Raw genomic sequence first — 23,181 nt, 5'->3', positions numbered from 1 at the left:
TTGGCTTTTATTTAGCGAAGATCATGTTACTAACATCAAGATAATTTTTAAATGGCTAACATTTGTTGAAAGTTTATCATGGGCACTGTGCTAGGCAGTATGCATACAATAACTCTCTTGGTCCTTCTAAGAGCACCAGGAGGTAGGGTCTATTAGTTTTACTCCTTTTACAAATGAGGACACTGAGGCATACTGAGACAAGTAGCTTGCCCACATTGACAGAGGGTGAGAGTAGTCCGGGCAGGATTCAAACTCAAGAAGCCTCATGGCATGGTATGAGACGATGGTGGTGGGGAGGACAGCTGGTGATAAGCACAGACATGTTTCCCCCACTCAATAACCACTTCACCCCTGCAATCACAGTGTGTGTTAATCTAATCCTTAGAATCGCTGAATTAGGTATTGCCCATAGTCCCACTCCAGAGATGAAGAAAGAGGAGCCCTGCAGGTCACGCTCCTTGCCCACATTCCCACATGGCTAGCAGTGATGTGCGAATTGGAGGACATGATGATGAAGCTGTGTTTGAACCCAGGCAATGTCGTTAACTATTACACTATGTTAATAGCAATGATCACACTGCTCCCGCAATGGGGAAAGGAAGGATCATGTTCTTTCCTTTCCTTTTTTTTTCCTGCAAATCTGGAAGCTTTTCCAAGTTCAAAGGCCAACATGCATTCCTGGCACCCTGGCTATCTTCAAGTGTATATAATGTGATTAATGCCCTTTAATTTATACTACAATCATTCTGAGGTTCCACTGAGCTTTCCTTCTTGCAAGAACAATTTCCTTATTTGCTGCCTTCCTGTTGACTTGTTTTCAGTGTTGTTTTTATGATTGTGTATTTTAGGTCACCTAACTCTGTCAGGTAACACATTCAGAGGAATCCTAATGGTAATAAAAGAAATGGGAGAAAGAATATTAATCATGATGACTTTAGAGAACGATGTCCAGGATATAAAACTAACCCCAGAGAGAATATGAACAGACAGTTGTTGCCCAGATCTATTCACACATACACTTGCTGCACCTGCAGGAGAGCCTCATGGTCTCATGTCTTCAGACACCCTCTCTATCCAGTTCCCAAACAAATAGCCACATCTCAAGTGCCTTTACACAGACGTGCAAACATCATTCCTACCGACCTTAAAAGCAGCACCTCCGTGGATGATGGATTTGATAAAAATCCCCAAGTCTGTTCCAGTTTCTCGAGATTTGTTCCCTTTCAAGCTCACGCCAAGACCAGCAGAACCTGAATCATTCAGGGGGATCTCGAAGGTGAGTTGCTCAGTTGTTTCCAGGGAGAGTGGGTAGCAGTCAGGCTCTCCTTTCTGTTGAAGTGCACATGGAAAGAGTGAAGGGGAGAAAGCAGATTAGTGTTTACACACAAATGGCCAAGCACTGATGCAACAAGATGACTGGACCTCTAGCAGGCTGGTCTTTTCTCTCTATAACGGGCCACCACTACCATGTCCTCAGGATTGAGAAACGGTTCTTGGGAGTCAAATTTGCTGATCCTAAGAGGATCCTTTGGCGAGGTGGAGTCATGCCACTTGAAACGCCCCATAAGTGTTTGGAAATTCAGCAGGATATATTCATTAAAGAGGCTGGATGTTACGCACGGGAACTTCGGTACCAGAAAACACCTCAGAGATCATGTGATCCCAATAACTTCATTTTGCAGATGAAGAAACAGATCTTGGTGTAGAAATATGCTCACATTTGAGGACAATCTTTGGCTTGTATAATTTAAAACACATCTTTCACATGGAAGCAGTGTTATTGATCAAGATTGTCAACCGGATACAGAGCACTGAAAAAATATTATCTTAAAGTTAGGGAAATGTGATTTATAATGAGTATCACTAAATTACATTTCACTTTGTCCAACTCATGCCTCAGGCTTGCTTCTTTGGGTAGTATAACTCAGTGGCAATCAGTTTTTGAACTCAAACAAAAACAATAATGCACAACAAATATTTGTGTGCTCTTTGCCAAATGACACTTGGCCATGAGCACAACTATTCACAAAAAACAACAAAAAAATACAGATACGTGGCTGTAACAGCCACACTTGGGGTTCAAGTATCCAGGCAGAAGCATAAGGTTAATCATATTTGGCCCCGGATGTTTTCAAATATACAGGAGTGAGAACAGAAAAGTGCTGTCCACAGGATAACCTCTGCAGGTGCCCCTCCTGCGTCCCTCTCCAGCTGGCAGAAATGTGAGATTGGGCCACAGTGTGTAACTGGAAAATTTGAAAATAAGATAGCCCTGGAAACCTTTCAACTCATTCTAGGTCGGTAGTTCTTCCTGTCTGTAATTATGTCTAGGAACTCTCATCTTAGGGTCACTTTGAGGGACCCTTATGTAAAACAGCATATTGTAAAAATTGCTGTGGATGTCTGAATGTCAGTCACCAAATAACAACTATAAAATCAGAAGTAGCAAAGAACCCATAATTAAAACAGGATTAAGAGGCTGATCATAGCCAGATCCACTGACCCAGTATTTTCATCTCCTACCAAAATGGAGAAAACCCATGTCGAACTTAAAAGAAATTTAAGTTTCTTCATTTAATTTAATTTCATTGTAAATGAAGTTAGCTACAAAAATTTTGACAATAGATGATTTCAAAGAAATGAAACCTTATTACTTAATTTAATAAACCTATTATAAGTTATTTCTTTTAACTCATACTATTATCTGAGAAACAAATCCCATTATTTGATTCAAACTAGCCGTCTTTCTTTTCCCCCCATGGGAATGTCATAGCTAAATACTGAACATAAATTATTAGCCTTCATCTTTGTTTTCCAGAATTTCCTATTTAGAATCCATAACATTTGATAATCATTTATGTTTCCAGGTCTCTCTGGGGTTTGGTTAATTTCAGTCTGATAAAGTTCCACTGAATTAAAGTATAAATTAAAGAAAAGGTGTTCTTCCTAGAAGTTTGTGAACATTTTAGGGAAAGACTAAAAGCTTCTCTGACTTTTTTTCTTTTATATGTTTATTTATGGCTTTTGAGAAAGACAGCATGAGCAGGGGAGGGGCAGAGAGAGAAAGGGAGAGAGAAAATCTCAAGTAGGTTCCACAGTCAGCACAGAGCCTAAGGTGGGACTCGATCCCACGACCCTGGGATCATGACCTGAGCTGAAATCAAGAGTCAAACACCCAACTGACTGAGCCACCCAGGTGCCCCAAAGCTGTAACTGGCTGTGATCAATTAATTGTAAACACCATTACACTCACACCAGCCATGGCTTTTTATCTCCTAGAGACAAAGTGACACAAGGGCAGATTTTGCTTGAGTCATACCTTCAAACCATTTTATTCTGTAATCAAATCCAATTTCTTTGGCAACTGTGTTTAATTAAGATTGACATTCATACTTGTACTAACATCTTTCATTTATTACAGACACAGTAAAAACAAAATAGAAACCAAGTTATATTATTTATGGCTATGTTTTAATTTTTGCATGTGTGTGTTATTTTTTTTTTAAGTTTTTATTTTAATTCCAGTTGGTTAACATACAGTGTTATATTAGCTCCAGGGGTACAGTACTGTGATTCAACAATTCCATATATTACCCTGTGCTCATCACAACAAGTATCCTCTTAATCACCAGCATTTAATTAACCCATCTCCACACCCACTTCCTCTCTGGTAACCATCAGTTTTCTCTCTATAGTTAAGAGTCTGTTTCTTGGTTTGTTCTTCTCTCTCTTTCTTTTTCCCTTTTCTCATTTGTTCTTTTCTTAAAATCCACACATGAGTGAAATCATACGGCCTTTGTCTTTCTCTGATTTATTTCACTTAGCACAATACACTCTACCTTCATCCATATCATTGCAAATGGCAAGATTTCACTCTTTTTGATGGTTGAGTATTATTCCATTATATATATACATACACCACATCTCCTTTATCCATTCATCAGTAGATGGACATTTGGGCTATTTCCATAGTTTGTCTATTATCGATAATGCTGCTATAAACGTGAGGGTGCATGTATCCCTTTGAATTAGTATTTTTGTATACTTTGGATAAACACCTAGTAGTGCATTGCTGGATTATAGGGTAGGTCTGTTTTTAACTTTTTTTGGAACCTCCATACTGTTTTGCAGAATGGCTGCACCAATTTGCATTCCCACCAACACAGCAAGAAGATTTGCCTTTTAAGTCCCTGATACCCGACAGTCAGAAATATAACAACAACAAAAAGCTGGTAGCTAACAATGGTTCCAAGTGCTTTACACATATTAGTATACTTACTCTTCATAATAACCCATGAGGATTATTATCATACCCATTTTATAGATTAGAAGACTGAAATGTACAGGGGGTAAGTGCTTACAGTCCATCAGACTTGACAGTGTTGAAAGCTATGTGAGGCCCAGTCAGCATGGTTCCTGTGTAGACTCTTAACTGCTATGTCTCAACCTCTGTGAACCACTATGACTTGGCCTAGCCACAAGAGATTCCAAGACAGATTCTCACAATGACAGTAAGACACCATGCAATTTTACATCCTCTACTCAAGTATAGTTATATTTTATACCTTTTTTACACTTTATCAGGCTCAAGCCATAATTAGTGGGCTCTCATAATAGCAAATTATTATTGCTATTCACCCAATAGTGAAGGAAGCCATTACAGTAGTTAGCATAGCCATTTCCTCTATTAGAAATAAATGTCCCTTTACCTAATGTACAAAAAAAATCAATATGCTGAATGCCTTCCTCCAATAATCTTGGTTCAACTAGGAACTCTAAAAGTTAAGCTAAAATCTTGCCAGACAACATTTTTTAGAAGGATGAAAAGAGGTATAAAGGCCTTACAAATGTCCCAAATGCAGGACCTTAGTCACTGGAGAAGCCCAAAAGGTCCTTTCTTGCTTTCTATGTTTCATGCTGTATTGGGAGTATTCCTTGCTTTTTCTACTTACAATTATCCAGAGGGGGGCAAAAATCCAGATGCAAGCCTGGCATAATAAAGGAAATCTTGTGAATTTCATTCATTTTTTTTTCTTTTCATTATTTCTTATTCTTTGCTACTAGAGGCCATGCCTCTAGATACAAAGTCCGTGAGCTCCTAGATCCAGGCCCATGATGGATGCCTACATGCCCCTAGTGTGTATGTCTAGACCTCATGCCCTAGCATGTTCCCAGGATCAGTCTTTCAGGGTCCACAACTAAAGCTTTCTGGGTCTGATATTTGGGTCTGACAATGCTTTGTTGTGGACTGTCCTATGCATTAAAGGATAGTCGGCAGAATCCTTGGCTACTACCCACGAGATGCCAGTAGTACCTCCTTCCCCAGTTACGACAACCCAGAATGCCTTCAGACATTGCCAAAAGTCTCCTGGGCTCAAAATCGCCTCCAGTTGAAAACCACTGCCCTGAATTAACAATTGCCAAGAATAGTGAAGTTTAAGGCAAGGAGGGTTCAGAAAGTATTTGGAACTGCAATGTTGCCTGCGGGTATGTTCTCAACTACCAGAAAGGAGTGGCAGTGAAAATCCCTACAACTGACTAAGTCTTTGGCTCACAGGTTCGTGACTGACCACTTAGTTGGTAATAGAATTCTGCACTTAGTTATGTCTCTGGTTAGAAGGCAGCTAATTTTTCGGAGGCAGATATATGATCTTTGGGGGATTAACAGAGTAGGAGAAGTGATAAATACTGAATTTATTGGTACATATACAAAACGCTGACTTTTATTAATATAACCCAGAAGACAAATTTAGCTTATCAAGTGGTGTTTGTTAGGTTAGTTATGCTTATATATATGCTGTTTTGTACTTTTTCATTTATTGAAAATCATAGACTTCTATAAAATAGTATGAACATAAAGACTTCTCATGTGAGAATATAACGTGAAGCATAATAGCTTATGTGTACAGTATATTTCAATTCTATAACATATACACTGTATACATACTCAGACACCTACCCATCTATCTGTTACCTACCTGCCCCACAACCCCACCCATCTATCTGCATATGTGCAGATGTCTGCACAGAAAACAACAACAACAACAACAACCCAGTTATCTACTGCACTGCAATATGGACTACTGTTTCCTTCTTTATAATTTTCTGTTTTCTAAATATTTATCCATAATTATAAAAAGATAAATGCTTTTAAAAGGAATTCATGAAGGCACAAGAACCATTTGCTGTATTACTGCATTGGCAACTAGAAAGATGTAAACACATCTCTATAATGACACACACACTCTTTTACACATACGCACACATTTTCTAACACTACATATGCTACATATAATACGTATTACCCTATAAAACTATATAATATATGGTGTGTATATGTATTCTATATATGTACATGTATGCACGTGTGTAGTATATTTATAACCTCTCTTAGAATAACCAATGACTTTCATTTACTAAATCTGATGGTCAACTATCACCTTTTATCTCTCTAGATCTGCAGGAGCATTAGACCAAATTGATGAAGTCCTACGTTTTGAGATACTTTCTTTTCTTGGTCCTAGGACATCACTCTCTTACAGTTCACCTGCCACTTCCTGGTATACTCTTGCCATTCCCTTTGCCGATTCTTTCCCATCTCACCAATCTATAAATACTAGTGTCTTAGGAATCAATCATCTGACCTTTTCTTTCCCATCCTCACTTTTTTTTACTTATTTTTGAGAGAGAGGGGAGACAGAGCACAAGTGGGGGAGGGGCAGAGAGAGAGGCAGACACAGAATCTGAAGCAGGCTCCAGGCTCTGAGCTGTTAGCACAGATCCGGATGTGGGGCTCAAACCGCGAGATCATGACCTGAGCCGAAGTCAGACACTTAACTGACTGAGCCACCCAGGCGCCCGTCCCATCCTCACTTTTGAAGTTACCCCCACCTAATTTCATTTTTTTTAAATATCATTTACATGCTCAGGGGTCACAAATTCCTACCTGCACCTCTCTCCCCTAAACTAGATTCACATAACCAATTCTCTAGTAAGTAACTCTATTAGGATTTCTACCTTGAAACTATCATGTCCAAATAGATCATCCCTTAAACCTGTTCCTCCTGAACAAGTAAATGGCAATTGTAGTCTTCCAGATATTCAAGCAAGAGACCTCAATGTCATCGCTGACTTCCTTCTTATCTCACACTCTGCATCCAACCCATCAGCAACTCCTGTCAGCTCTGCTTTAAACACACCCAGAATCTATCACTCTTAGCATCTGGGTCAGCACTGCTTCTCACGTGACACTCTCTTGTACTAGTGCCTCCTTTCTGCCTCCTTGCTTCCACTATTCTCCTCTTCAGGCTATTTCTCAACACAGCAGCTAGAGTGGTCCCATGAAAATAAATACTCAAATACTTCTAGTGACTTCCCACCTCATTCAGAGAAAATGCCAATGTCCTACAAACCCTACATAAGTGTCCCGACTCTTCTCTCTGCTCATGTCTCCTACTACTTGCCCTATGTCTTCTGCATTGCCCTGCTTCTCTTCTTTACTACAACCTTCATGCTTCTGCCCCAAGACCTTTGCCTCACCTCTTCTCACTGCTTTAAATACCCCTTCCTTAGACTCCTGCAGACCTCCTTCTCTCACTTCCTTCAATTCTCTGTTCAAGTGTCAATTTATCAGTGAAGGCTTCCCTGACCATTCAGTTTCAAATTGCTTTAATTCTCTCTCAATATCACCCGACCCATGTCCACTATCCTGCTTTTTCTCCACAGTATTTATTGCATAGTGTATACTTGCTTGCTTATTTGTTTTTAATAGGGTCTCTTGAAAGCAGGGACTTTTATATTATTCTGATTCTTTTTCCACCAGTGTACTGCCAGTGCTTAAAACAGTGCCAGACTCAGGGCACCTGGGTGGCTCAGTCGGTTGAGCATCATGACTTCGGCTCGAGTCATGTTCTCATGGTTTGTGAGTTCAAGCTCCGTGTCAGGCTCTGTGCTGACAACTCAGAGCCTGGAGCCTATTTTGGATTCTGTTTCCCTCTCTCTCTACCCCTCCCCCACTTACACTTGGTCTCTCTCTCTCTCTCTCTCAAAAATAAACATAAAAACAAAACAAAACAAAACAGTGCCATACTCAAAAACTGGCACTGGATAACTATTTGTTGAATTGATTAATATATAGACAAAGGTAGATATAGATGTGTGTGTCCAACAGTATGTGCCTGTATGTATGTATCTGTAAATATGTATTTGTGGGATTATATACATATATATGCAAATATATAAATTGCTGGCATCACATTTGATTCCTACCATTGCAGATTTCATTAATTTAAATGTTTATACAAGTTAGTTTTTACATGAAAGATAATTTACAATAAAAATAATGCTTTATATAAAACACAAAGTATCACAGTTTTAAGAAACCTTAAAAGTCACCTAATCCAATTTCCCTTTTCCCTTTATACCATACTTCCTATTCTAGGAGAGATGATAACCTAGCTCAGCTTCAGCATCAAATTCTCAGTGAAGGCACCAAGATGTGTCATTGCTACCAATTTGTGATCAACATCGGATCATTCATAATTTTAAATTGTAGCATGTGACTATTTTAAGCGAATACTGCAAAAAGTGATATTCATGGTATATTTCATCAAGTTTGGGAACCAGTGTGATCCAGTACCCAAAACTACATCATCCATCTTTCTATTTGCCTTTCCATCCAAGCACATACATTTACGCACACACACACGTAAAAGCAAAAGTTTCATGAGACGATACTTAAGCAGAGTACAATGCGTTTTAATATTTTCTATGCTATCTTATTTTTAATTTGGTCACAATCGTCTACATTAGTTTCATCATCCAATACTAGAACATGTTTTCAATTTCGAAAACACTGAAATTGTATGTGTACACATACACACACACATTTTTATTAAATAAAAAAAATAAATTAAATTGAAAACCAAATGGTGAGTAATGCTAACTGTCATTGTTAATGTTAACTGTCTTATCTTTCCCAATTTTTATAAGCCATTTTAATGTTTTATCCTAAATACCCCTAATCTTAACTAATCCTTTGATCTCTTTTACGCAAACTTTTTCAAGTTCTGATAGCTGTTGTTCTGTTATCATCCTAATTATATATATCTCCCTTTCTCCCTCCCACCCAGGTATGCCTTTTCCTATTTTTCCATTCCTTCACTTTGTTCTCTGTAATACTATCTCTGCTCCCAAGCACAATGAATAATAACCTGTAAGAGCTGGAATACAGAAATGAGATTGGTCCATTCTGGCCTGAGTGGCAAGAGTCACTCTGCAAACCACAGTGATCCAACCAAATTTTTATCAAGTATCTACTATGTACTACCAACACTGTTAATATGAAACGGCTGGAATATAATTGGCAAAAAGTTTATTGAACAATATGGGAGGACCTCTCTGTTTTGTTCTCAGTATTATCTGGAGAGGAAATGTATGATTTAAGAACAGGAAAGGGGGCGCCTGGGTGGCTTAGTGGGTTAAGCGTCCGACTTTGGCTCTCAGGTTGTGATCTTGTGGTGTGTGGGTTTGGTTCCCGCGTGGGGCTCTGTGCTGACAGCTCAGAGCCTGGAGCCTGCTTTGGATTTTGTGTCTCCCTCTCTCTGCCCCTGCCCCGCTCAGTCTCTCAAAAATGAATAAAGATTAAAAAAATTTAAAAAAATAGGAAAGAAGCAGAAGAATCTATATAGTTGGACACTGGGAGATATACTAACCATGTTAATCAAACAAATATCAAAAGTAATTACTTGGTGTGAGAAGAGGGAAGCGAGGCAGGAAGATGGATGAGTTGCAAGGCATCTGTATTATTAGCTTAAGAGTATCCCAAATAGGGCCATCTCTGGAATCACAAATGTTCTTGTACTGCAAAGCAGCACTTGATCCATGTGTGCAAGTGGTAATAAAACAGCCTTCCAAAGCCCCAGGGGAATCCACCAGACTGCAGGGCCAGTGTTCAATTTCTCAGAAGCCCAGGTCAGACCTGAAAGCATCCATGCTGAACCTTGTATGGCCCTCATTTCATTAAATGCCGTGCTCTCGACTCAGCACAAGCAAGCTCTGGATGTCTTTGCCTCGCCTCCCAAATGTGTAATTAGTTTGTGTTGTGAGCAGCTTACTTTATGCAAGAGTTATGATTCACATGCAATCATTTTGTCAAGTACCGAAACTCAAACAAAAGGCCTTTAAAGGAAGAAAATGAATAATTTTTTCTTATATAAAGCAAAAGCCATACCTAACAACTCTGCGAGGATGTTTTATAGTAAGCTTAAGCACTGTTAACTTTTGCCTAAGTAAATTCTAAGGCATTTAAGGTGATAAAACTTTTCCTATAGCGAAATAAATTTTCACAACAGTGAAAGGATAAGATACCTGCAAAACACGTAATTTTCTGAATTTTTAAAATTTTCTGAAAAAGTATGGATAGCTATTACAAGCATGACAGGTTTTTGGCCAATTGGATTATATAAAATTCAGAATGTATCACCCTAGAGTAGGGATGAGAGACTCCTACCAACAGCTGAGAGGCATTCTATTTTAGATTGTACTTTTCAGAGAGTAGAGAAAAGATGGCAAGAGATGGGCAGGCACATGCAAAGGTAAATGGTGATCCAAGGATGATCATTTCAATCAATGGTAAAGGACTTTCCCTCCAACTGTTGCTAATGTATACATGAAATCAGCAGAACTCTTGGTTATTTACAAGTAGACATTAAATAATCTTTGGAATTATACTCTACTATACTAAGTTTTTGACAAGTAACCCAACCAATGGAGGAAACTTTTTTTTTAATTAAAAAATGTTTTAATTCATTTTATTCATTTTGAAGGGGGAGTAGAGAGAGAATCCCAAGCAGGTTTTGCACTGTCAGCGCAGAGCCCAAGACGGGGCTCAAACCCATGAACCGTGAGATCATGACCTGAGCCGAAATCAAGAGGCAGGTGCCCAACTGACTGAGCCACCCAGGCACCCCAATGGAGGAAACTTTTTAAATGCAGGCTCATTACAGGTAGCTCAATAATCTATATTTTAACTATATGCCCTAATGTGGTTTCCTTAAGTAAATATTCATCCATTTTTAAATACTTTTTAACCAAAGACCTGAATAAAGAAAATCCTATAAAATATTTGTAATTGAGACACTTTTTTCCTGTTTTTTGATATCCATTTCCTGGAAAGGATGAAGAAGGAAACTACTGAACACAAAAGCTCATTTCTGACTGCACTTATAAAACAACAACAATAACAACAAAAAACAATTTTCTTTAAGTAAAGGATTAATCTAATACCAGGAAACAAAAGTCAAAAAAATGGCCATTCTTTATTGTCTGCTCACCATAAAGGTGCATTGATGTAATACAAAGTCAGAGATTAAAACTAACAAAAGTAAAGCAAGTCAAAGTTAAGATTCCTGGGGCGCCTGGGTGGCTCAGTCGGTTAAGCATCTGACTTCAGCTCAGGTCACGATCTCACGGTCTGTGAGTTCGAGCCCCGAGTCAGGCTCTGGGCTGATGGCTCAGAGCCTGGAGCCTGCTTCAGATTCTGTGTCTCCCTCTCTCTCTGCCCCTCCCCCGTTCATGCTCTGTCTCTTTCTGTCCCTAATATAAATAAAAGTTAAAAAAAAAAAATTAAAAAAAAAAAGTTAAGATTCCTAAAGCAATCCTTTGTTCCCTCCTACTTACAGTATTACCTGAAAGATCAGCATATTCAACAGTTTAGTAACACTGGCAATTCTTTTTCACTTTTCTGATAAAGACAAAGAAATGAATACATTTTGCATCATGAAGAGTAGTGTAAATGAATATTTTACAATTCAGACAGCATGGAGTTTTTACAAAACTAGAACCTGCTTTGTTAATATGGAGAAGCAATAGGTCTTTCTTGTTTTGTGTTTATTCTTCCCTGTTAGAAGTGAACCTGATTAAAACGTCTTAAACCTTTTACAGGCAGTAATTCACTGGTTAAAACACAAGAGTACATGCCTTTATATGAGTATAAGATTCAAGAACAAACAACGCGATTGTTAAAAAAATATATATATATTATATGAATATTTATATAATGAATATATACTTAATATATATACTATATATATTAAATATATATTTATTTATTTTATATTTATTTATATTATTAAATATTTATATTATTTATTAATATTTATTATACATATTTATATTTATTAAATATATATTTAGTATATAAATTATTTAAATATTTTACAAATTCAAAAATCTAAAAAGGAAGTATAGTGGGCCTAATTCTTAGAGGAGCAGACCCATTCGAAAAGCTGGATTCCTAAGCGAAATACTTCCCATATCTTTGCCATCACAAATACTCTGCGTGCTAAGCTACCTGCATTTAATGGCTTGAAAAGACAACACAGCTATCCAGACAAAAGCTAAACATAAATAAAAAAGACCACACCGGTTATGATGCCTGCTTCACTCACAGCCTGTCCATTGCTCAGGTGACGACTCACTGAATAGGTGGTGCCCTTTGGCTCCAAGACAGTCAGTCCATAGGCAGTGGGCTAATGCTTGTTGAGTGGGTCTTGCCCAAGGCCACGCCAATTAGGGAAAGTTTCAGAAACGACTAAACCAGTCAAACTGGCTCCTTCTAAGACTTGGATCAATGCAAGGTCTAATACACAGGGTCACAGTGATTGCAGGTGAGGAAAAATACCCTGATAGTTTCTATTACTAAAATTTCTAGGGAAAAGGTTTATTTTTAGGACTTCTCACTGCTTTTAAGAGGTTAATACATATTCCCTAATTCACTCCATCGTGGAACACATCTTTGCATGAAGTATATATTAGAGGAAAAGTATTCCCTACCATACACTTAAGGACATGCTACTTTAGAGAACACAGGGAAGGTTAAGCTTGAAAGGAATGGAGCAGAGAACAGAGAAGGCTCGAGAACGAGAAATCTTGTAGGTCATGAACAACGCCCTAGAAATACTTCCCAACCTCATGGTTAAGCTTTCCAGTTCCATTACTTTTGTGTCACACTTCTGTGTACATGTCATATGCCCCAATCAGCATCAACAACAACAAAGTATCATAGAAGGAAAGTATAGACTCATGCCAGGCTTCCAAAGATCTAGAACAAGGAGCATATTCTAGAGCCCTGATTCCCTAAAGGGGGAAAAATGACATTTAGTTTCCTTATGAGTCATTAATTTATTTTTATTTTTGGTTTTTAGTTTTGGATTGGGAAATTTCTGCAGACAGTTTAAAGACAATGGATTACAGGTTGTTTTCGCTGGGATTTTAGGAAGTGTTATGGTCACAGAATAAGATCTCAAGCCACTAGAGTAAAATTATAAAAATGTCTAACACCCACCATTCTGAGTATATGTGTCATTATTCAGGACATAATGACCCTTAGTAAAGATAATACAGCTTTCTTCCCAATCAAGAATTCTAAAGGCACAGATTATGGATGTGTTACCTACATTTTCTCTACAAGACCCAATAAATGTTCTTTCACTCGGAGGCCCAGAACTTTGAGGTGCAGAGAGTCCTGCTTATTAAAAGATGCTACCATGTAGTAGCAATACTATCATAGCCTCAAGAAAGTGGTATTTTTGTGGGGTCTGGAGGAGGGGGTAATCTGTTTGTTGGTTAAGATTTAAAAACAAATGATGAAAATATAACCATTTTAACCCTATCATTTTCTACGATGTTTGAGTTGCACCTAATGAGACTCCAGCTAGAAACCAATCCCCTTTAGAACACTATTAATGATAAATAATCCTAAATTCCAAGTAGAGATTGAGAAATCTCAGTGGGTAGCAACCATTTTAAATTCATAGTACATGTTTACTATTGTAATGAGAATGTTCTTACCATATATAATATGCCCTTTATATATGTAGATGAAGACATGTAATTTGCATTTTATATTAATTGCTCTATTAAAATTAATTTTCAGATAAAGATGATTTTAAAACAAGAAGTCACTTATGTCCTGTAGAGTATGAAAATCCATCAAGATTAAAATGCAGATATATCTTCCCTATCCCCACTACTACAAGCAAATTGGGGAAAGAAGAAACCTACCCAGAGTTGATTAATGGGGAAATGTGTATCAGTCGGTTGCTGGCACAAAAGTGTTGCATAACAAATCGTAACCAAACTGGGATATGAGCAATAAGGCATTTATTTCTAGCTCACATATCTGCAGGTTGCCTGGGGTTTGGATGATCTAGGCTGGGCTCAAGTAGGTTTGCCTTCAAAGTGTGGAGCAGGTACAGGTCTGCTCCTTGTATCTAGCATCTTCCTTAGACCACTGGATATCTGAAACATGTTTCTCACATGTTGAAAGACAGGAATGCAACTATGAAAGCATCATTAAACTTTTGCTCACAAAACATCTGCTAACGTCTCATTGGCCAAATGAATTCACATGGCCAAGTCCACAGGCTACAGGTAAAAAAGAACTATCCATACACACATAATGAGACCACGACAAGAAGATGGGTATATAAGGTTACTATTTGGAAGTGAATTGAGACCAATAATCCCCTGTCCCAACTGAGTGATGAGAGATACCAAGGGTTAATGATATATCATAGATTTTCTTTTAGTCATATCTTTCCTTTCCTTTGGTATCACATTTTCTGTATTCATCTGTTATCGTCTGAATGTTGGTGTTCCTCCCAAATTCATATGTTGAAATTCTAATCCCCAAAGTGATGGTATATAGAGGTAGGGCTTTTGGGAGGCAATTGTGTCATGGGGGTGGAACCCTCATGAGTGGAATTAGCTTTATAAAAGAGACCCCAAAGAGCTCCCTAGACATGTTCACCATATAAAGACACAGCAGGAAGTCTGTGATCCACAAGACATCCCTCACCTGATCATGCTGGCACCCTGATCTTGGGCATCCGGCCTCTAGAACTCTGAGAAATAAGTTTCCCTTGTGCATAAGGCACCAGACCTGTGGTATTGTTCTAGAAGCCCAAATGGATTAAGACACCATCCTAGAGACTGCACTTCAGAGTGCCTTCTCTGTCTGTGAGATTTGCCCAGGTAGAGGAAGTAGGTAGCCTAGATCTGGGAAGAGTCCACCTCCCACCTCCATGCATTGTTCCTGCCAGGTTCTTAAAAGGGACTGTTCAGGTGGCCCCAGAGTCCTAAATAAATGGCTTAGGCTACTGAATATTGCCCTTCACTTTACATTATTCTTTTCCAGTATTCATCTTCCAAATGATCCTCTGCATTACTGTTTTTATATATATGTGAAAGCGGGACAAGGGTAAGGGAGCAATCTCTATGGCCTTAATTCCTGTAAAATCAGTGTGTAATTACAAGAAGTTTAAAAGTTCAGCACACTTCCAATCAGTATTTCCCTAGCTGTAAGTTGAGCAGGACTTCTTTCTTCCCTGAACTAATGGATCTTCATTTTCCAACAAAGTCAAGTACGCTTCAAAGACTAAACAAGGACGATCTCACTTCAGTTCATGCCTAAGGAATTTTTTTTTTTAATTAATCCATCACAGCTCCATTTTTACTTGCTGATACATGAAAAAGGAAGGCTCATCTAAGTACAGTGAGTGAATGAATCTTCTTAGTCAAGCATTTTCCTTATAGTACAGGCCTACAATTTTTATGATAATGAAATCAAGCATAAGAAAAAATATTTATTTTATATGTATGTGTGTGTGTGTAATGCAGAAATTATTTTCTGCAAAAGAAATTTTACAGTGAAGGTATAATGGAATAAAAGACTCTTTACTTAATATCTCCAAACCCCCTTTGTGTCTCAGCATATAAACCAACTATTCCTTCCCTGATTTTATCAGTGAGAAAACAATTTGCCCTCCTCTGAACTCCACTTTACTTTCTTTTTCCCGTTGTTGTGATTCTCAACACTTTTTCTATTCTTACGATTATTTCCCAGCATGTATGTCTTAACTCTGCTCTACTGTTGTGATCTCATCAAAGGCAGGAATTCTATTTAATTCAACTCTGAACCCAGTTTAGCATCCGGTACAATGCATACATACAAAAAATATTTGTAACAGGGTGACTTCATAAGTTATTTTGTTGATACTTCTCTGCCACAAAATTAATTAATTTAATTAATTAAATGTTACAACAATTAAATGTCTCTTCTTTGGATGGGTTTCTCTGTACCTAAAACTCATTCTTTCATCTCCTCCCACTTTGACACCTACTGGCAAACTCCTACTAACCCATCAAAGCACATCTCAAGTGTCACCTGCTCTTTGTGGCTGTGCCCTCATCTAGGTCTCCTTAGGACTCTACACATAATAATAACATGATATCATGTTTTTTTAAATTATTATATAAATCTTTAAGGGCCTCAAGCACAACAAGGGCCATTCCATTCATATTTCCATCACTAGCACCTATCCCAGTGCATGCCCAAGAACAGTGCATGGTAAGTATTATTTAACGGGCATTGCTGATAAGTGCTGGATCAGTTAATTCTGCGATTATAGTTCAATATGGGCCATGGTTCATTAATACTACAAAATATTTTTAAAAACTACTAATGAAGTTCCAATACTTAAGCCCACTGTCACCATTACCACCATCATCCAATGGAATTTTGGACTATTCGGTAGTGCATTCCGGATATGTACAGCAACAGATTCCCCTTCCTCAGTTTTCTATAATGCTAAGCTTAATCATGACCTTTTTGCACACTGATGCCTATGAAGGGCTGAGCTATGCAAGAAAATAGCTCACAAATGCTTCTAAGAACTCACATTTATTTTGGCTCATCTGATCACCATATCCGCTCTTGAGTTTTGATACGGGGTGGAGTAAATCTGTCAGTCACTTCTACTTTATTATGACAGCTGGTGCTACTTGGCAACTACTCTGTTCAAATTAACCCTATAAAAGCACTTTTTCACATTGAAACTAAAACTGTGTCTCTCTCAACTCCTGAACAATTGGTTGAGAAGGTTAAATTCACTTACTGAGTGACTTCACTTACTCTAAATAAAACCGAAAAGCAGATACACTAAAAGTTGCTTTGACGGTTTTTTTTTTTTTTTTTACTAAATTTGGCAGCGTTATGTACAAACACCAAATGAAACACTCTTAATGTATCTGATACCTCCTCATCTCTGCCTTTCAAATCCATTGCACCCTAGTCATGAATAATCCAGAATACTCTTTATATGCTATTTGACCTGTGAGAAGAATGAAAGCCATAATTCAAATCTGTTAATGACTGCTAGAAGAGACACCTGACCAATTATTTCCTTGTTACGGCAGTCCTTGATCCTAGGCTTTTTCTCTGTGGATGTAGAGTTCATCCCATTATTTTAGCCACATCAAAAGTAGGGCATTGGCTAAACAAACATGCATGATTTATAAAGGCAGCCATATTTTAGTGACATAAAGCAAGCCGTCTAGTATATAATGGGGACCGTATGTTCAGATGCCTCTTCAACGTATTTTTTCTGTTACCCTGCAGAATGAAAACCCAACCTACTAAAAAAAAACAGGCTGAGAAACGTAATTAAAGAATAAGAACAAATTCTAGATTTATGAGCAAGTGCAATGTATTTACTAACATGTTATAACAATAGAACAGGTTATCAATTTTAACCATTATTCAGCCTACCGGTGCACTTTGTGCTGTCTTGATCTCTGACTTCTAACAAAAATACCTGTATTAGGAGAAAATTCAGCTGCAACTTCCTAAAAAATGTTAATACTGTTCTAAGAACATTGGGTATGAGCAAAAATTCACTTTTTCCCTCCTAGCATTCTATTAGAATAATCCTCCCCCCCACCCCAATTCTCTTAAAGAAAAACAGATTTGGGAACTTTAAATGGATTGGTCTCCCTTTTACTTTCCTCACTCTCTGGTCTGAGGTAATTAATGTCTACTCAATATCATGCTCAATCATGTTTCCCCTGGGACAGTTCTTTCAATTAAACCTTTTATTTCATCCAGGAATGCCTGGTCTCATTGACCACTGTACTTTTTATCTGTGGATTTATGATAATCTAATGCACATCTCCTCACAGGCAGAATGGCCTTATGAGTCCTTATTGTTCTTATGCCAGAAGAGAAGTGAAAAACAAAATTAGCTCCTGCGGAAGTCAGGAAGGAAACCACATTTGTTTAACACAGCAAGAGGCCTTTCACTACCTGCCCGATGGCCTTGACCATCACGCTGCCCTGGCCTCTCAATGTGCTGGCTGCCCTTGCCTCGCTGCTCCAGTCTGATAAGACATGCCAACTCCCTTGAGAGCTACTGAGAGCTGAGGGGTGAGAGGCAACGCAGTCCTCGGGTTACATTTTCAAAGGGTTGTGAAGGAAGTGAGACATTTACATGCTATTGTTATTCTTTTCTGTAAGAAACCCTACAGGTTAAAGAGGAACCTCTGAACTACTATCGGACAGCGAAGGCTGGGCTTTTAGAAAAGTAAGCCACTAGCCTGTTTGTAGCTATTTGCCTTTACTTTCTTTCCAGTCAGGACCCACGTGATTGGGTTTCTATTTTGGAAGCACACAAATTATAGTGACGTGTCACTAACTTAACCACCATGAAAAATCACATATATATATTTTTACGACGTACTCAGTTATGTAGCTGAAGACAAGGCTCGATCTAGTATACTTCTATCTCTTCATGATATGCGGAATAAGTCACTGTTATATATATATATCCTCCAACATGAACAAGTTCAGCAGCCTTCATCTTTAATTTCCTTGCATGCCTACATAGCACATAAAATTATCAAGTTCATAATTGCATTAATATTTATTTATATAATTTATTTACAACCTGTCTAGTACCAAAGAGGAATTGAGGTGGCTTGCGTTAATAATTACACTGAAAATATCTGCCAAGTCGTCAACAAGTTGCTAGTGTTGACAGAGACCTATTTTTCAAATTGAAGAATTCAGAACCCTGAGATTTTTTGCTAAATTAAGGATGGTCAAAACCTTACTGAACAGTGGTTCTAATTCATTCACTTCTCTTTATGTGTAATGGAAATAAGCTTTAAATAGACTATGACTGTAGGTACAGACAAGGCCATTTTTATTTAAAAAAACTGGCTCTATTTTTTAAGGTTGTATTTCGATTTTTAAGTTTGTATTTACGTTTGTAAACTTGCTTCTTACAACTTGAACTTTATGTTTCTCTCTGTCAAAAGGAATACTGGTAAATTGTGCTTAGGTTTCAATTAGCCAACAGGGTTCACTCACTCCACAGTATCGCCAAAACATAACACTACATGATAATTCATATTCTACTGGATAAACTGTATTTAAAAATGTCTTATGGGAAAATACACCTAAATTTTCATGTTTGGAAAGAAGGAACACATCTCCTTTTGAGCCAACTATAAGAGTGAAGGCTTTCATGGTATCCACAGCAATGGTGGCCATCAGGAGTAGATTGGAGGAAGAACTACATCTTTGTGTATTAACTACTATAGCAACAAGCACCATAGTGGCAGAAGGTCGAAAAGGTGGCCATGAGGGAGATATCTGCTGGCAATATGTTATTCTACATTTACTTAAGAGAAGTCACTCTTTAGGTCAAATGCTCCCAAGGCATTCTGAACTGTAGAACAAACAAACGCTGAGAGGCAGACTCCTGTGGCCCATTCATATATAGAGAGAGCATTCATAATTCAAGGCACTATCTGTATTGAGAGTCATGCCAAAATTTGATGCATAGAAATTCAGAGAATAGTATTTTGCAGTAGGAAGAGATCTAAGAGACCAATTAGCTCAATCTCCTTGTATTGTAGATAAGGAAATTTTTCTGTTTACTGTCGATTTTTAAATTTTGATAATTTTAGCATTTATTAGTTTATCACTATCTCCATAATCCAACTCTTATTTCCAAGTCCCCAGTCCAGGTTGTGGGTATCTACTGTAGAAAGGAAATCTACATGGGATGGGAAGAGGAAGGAAAAAGCTTCTTTCTCACCTAGGGAGAAAAGTAACAGGAAGGGGGACAAGAGTTTATATTTAGCAAGAGTGTCATGGCTAAAAAAAGTTGAACAACAACGTAGGGAAAGGGGCACACCTTATCCACTTTTGCTTCTCTCACACTGTATTTACATCAAGAAAGAACTCAAGAATTTCTTTGTGAATGGAATTCAGAAAGATAAGACCTGAGCAGTTAAATGACTTTTCTAAACTTGAACATCTAGAGCAGCAGTCCTAGGTCAATAATGTGAATCTTACATCCCCCAAGAATATTCTTTCTGCTATAGAACAGTGTTCTCTTCAGCTTTCCTAACTTAATGTGAGAGACTATAACAATTTTGGGCCAGTGAGTTATGCCTCCTTGAAGTGTGACTTTGCTGTTCTTTCTAGCCAAGCATGGATTCTAACCACCCAACCTCCGAATCCTAATGGGCTTTGTGACTTGCTTTGACAAAGAGGATGAAGCACAAGTGATACTCTGCAAGCTGCAAGGCTAGTCATAGCTCCTGCATCTTTGTTTTTACTGTCCCAAGAATGCCATGTAAGTAAGCTGGACTAGCTTTCTGGAGGATGAGAAGACATTAACTAGAACTAAGGTGCCCCACCCAACAGCCAGAACCAATGGACAGCCATGTAGAGACCATCTTGAATCTTCCCACCTAGAAGATGCTCCAGTTGAATCCAAGCTGCAGGAATAAATCCCAACGCAGCACTTATAAGCAGAGAACTTACAAACACAGATTTTTTAAAGGAGGGCATGAAATAGATCTGAAATATGATAGATTTCTATATTATCCCTAGCAATAGTCTTGTTATAGACATGCAAATTTTGCTCACAGGATAGCATAAGTAGCCAACAATATTATCACTATAGGCAAAATGTTCCTTTCCTCTACTTCTTCCTTTTCTTCAGTTTTCCTTCCTGCTATTGGCTCATGTTCCTTCATATCCCTGGCCTTTCTACTATCCTTGTTTCTTTGAATCAATCCCTGGCCCAAACAGAATCCCATCTCATAAATGAATTTTTTAAATAATTTTAAAGTCCTTCTTGGTTTCTTCCTTTTATATAACGTCTGGTTCACGATTAACCTCTTGGCTTATTGCTTAAATTTGCACAACCAAAGGAAAAAAAAATGTGTGCAACTATTTTCCCCCCACTAGCCTGCCCCAGAAATGAAAGGCAGTATGCCATATTCTTGTTTCTTTAATGACACTCAGCATTGTCTATAAGTTCTTGGAGTTCAGGGATCGCATCTTAGCATATTTTAAAATACCCAGTGTGACACAGCACCGATACACGTTTAATAAATATTTGATCAGCTAAACTAGGAATAGTAGGTGTTCAGTATTTGTTGAACAACTGAGTCCTTTTATCATCAATATGGACCCAGAAATGGAGGGAAACACGTCTGAGAAGACAATTCTTCTGAACACGGATCTCTTTATGAGTATCATAGAAGAGAAACATTTGGCCTCAGGGAGATGGAGTGCCAGCAAGTAATGGGTAAGATATTTTGGTTGGGTGTTTTTGTGTTTTGCCATTTTTAGTTTTTATGCTTGTTTGTTTCTGTGTGTTTTTCCCCTCCAGTGGGAAGTCAAGGGTCTATGGATGAAATCTGTAGCTTCTGGGAAGGAGAGGAGGGAGAAGGTGAGCCCTTTCAAGTTAAGCTGAAAGTCTGTAACTTCCCTGCAGGGTGCTAAAGCCAACAGTTCCATAAACCAGAAGCCAGAGACTCCAATATATATGCAATAACGACTATCAAGGGGAGGCTTTATTGCTTTTGGGGATATTTTTCTCCATTCTACTAGTATTACTTCCATCTTCATCACCACCTGGCATTTAAATGTAGAAATGTAACACAGAAATAGATACATCCTGTAATAGGGGCACCTGGGTGGCTCAGTTGGTTAAGCATCTGACTCTTGGTTTCAGCTCAAGTCATGATCTTGTGGTTCTTGAGTTCAAGTCCTGCATCGAGTACTGTGTTGGCAATGTAGAGCCTGCTTGGGATTCTCTCTCTCTCCTCTCTCTCTCCCCTTGCCCGCCAGTCTCTCTCTCTGTCTCTAAAAATAAATAAATAAACTTAAAAAAATTAAATATATTCTGTAATAGAGAGATACCACATTGAGTGTTATTTGCTTCCAAAAGGCAGCATGATAGGTCAGAAGAAAGAAGAGAGGAAGGAAAAGGAGAGAATGAGGAAATGTAAAAAAATTACAACATTTCCAGCTGTTAATCCTTCCGCGGTTCTAAGTCTCTAAGAAATGTAAAGAATTAATTACGGAAAGACTAGGTGATAAAAGTCCTTCATATAACTCAATAAGTGTCCAGGAAACATAATTGAACTCGTTTATAATTGAATATCCTGTCATCGGGGCAGATTTAAAGAAGGGTAAACTTAAAGAGACATAACAATATTAAATGTCCTTTTGTCTTTTTAATGTTTGTGATTAAACATTCTTTTTAGAGACAGCATTGGGGCTGTTGTGGGGCTTCATTTAGGCAGCAACAGGAGCCTAACAGTATGTGATTTGTACTTAGGCATCTTAATTTAAATAATTATAATATCTTAAAGAAAAAATGCATCTTAACTTCTTCAACGTTTTATTATATCTGACAAGTTCAGTAAAAGGGCACCTATCTATTCGTGCATTATGCGTCATATGTTCTGCACACTCATTAAAAATAATGAGAACATATTTAAAAGTCATCGCCCAGAGAATCTTTGGGGACGGGGCATGGGAAGAGGTAAGTGGCAACAGATTGTGATTTAAGTGTCTATCTCTGTTTTATCAGCCCCCTTAGGAAGGGGGGAGGGGAGAAGTAGCAATCTTAAGCTGATATTCTTTCTTTAATGATAAAGATCACACATTTTCCTGAAAAACAGGCAGATGAAAACACGTTCAAACCTCCAAATACACTTTCAAAACGAAATGGACTATAGTGGCGGTTTCACATGTTCGGTATTTACTTTGATAACAGCTGGAAAAGTTAACCACGATCAATTAAGGCTGTACTTTCTTTTCCTTAATCTTTAAATATCCTTTACAAAATGAATGCATTTCCTTATCTTACACCAAATGTACCTTAACAAACGTACTGATCACAGGCATAGAGGTAATTAAGCAAATCAAGGTCATCCCCCGAGTTTTGTAACCACCTTCTTATCCAGCTGCTCCATATCAACAGCTGGCATGAATTATTGGAAACATTTGGCTAACTGGATAATAAGAAG

The 23,181-nt window shown here is 38.0% G+C and overlaps 1 protein-coding gene across 1 annotated transcript in view; it reads right to left on the bottom strand.

Moving 5' to 3' along the window:
• The window catches only part of PARD3B (par-3 family cell polarity regulator beta), a 1,003,697-nt gene that overhangs the window by 414,385 nt on the left and 566,131 nt on the right, over positions 1 to 23,181 (bottom strand). Inside the window, exon 11 of the mRNA XM_042995147.1 lies at positions 1,144 to 1,329. Coding sequence (XP_042851081.1) covers positions 1,144 to 1,329 — 186 coding nt within the window. The remainder of the gene's footprint in view (positions 1 to 1,143; positions 1,330 to 23,181) is intronic.

The sequence above is a fragment of the Panthera tigris genome, chromosome C1 (genome assembly GCF_018350195.1).
Source record: "Panthera tigris isolate Pti1 chromosome C1, P.tigris_Pti1_mat1.1, whole genome shotgun sequence".
Lineage (NCBI taxonomy): Eukaryota > Metazoa > Chordata > Mammalia > Carnivora > Felidae > Panthera > Panthera tigris.
Note: the sequence above shows the minus strand (reverse complement) of the source record. Positions and strands in the feature narration are given on the sequence as shown.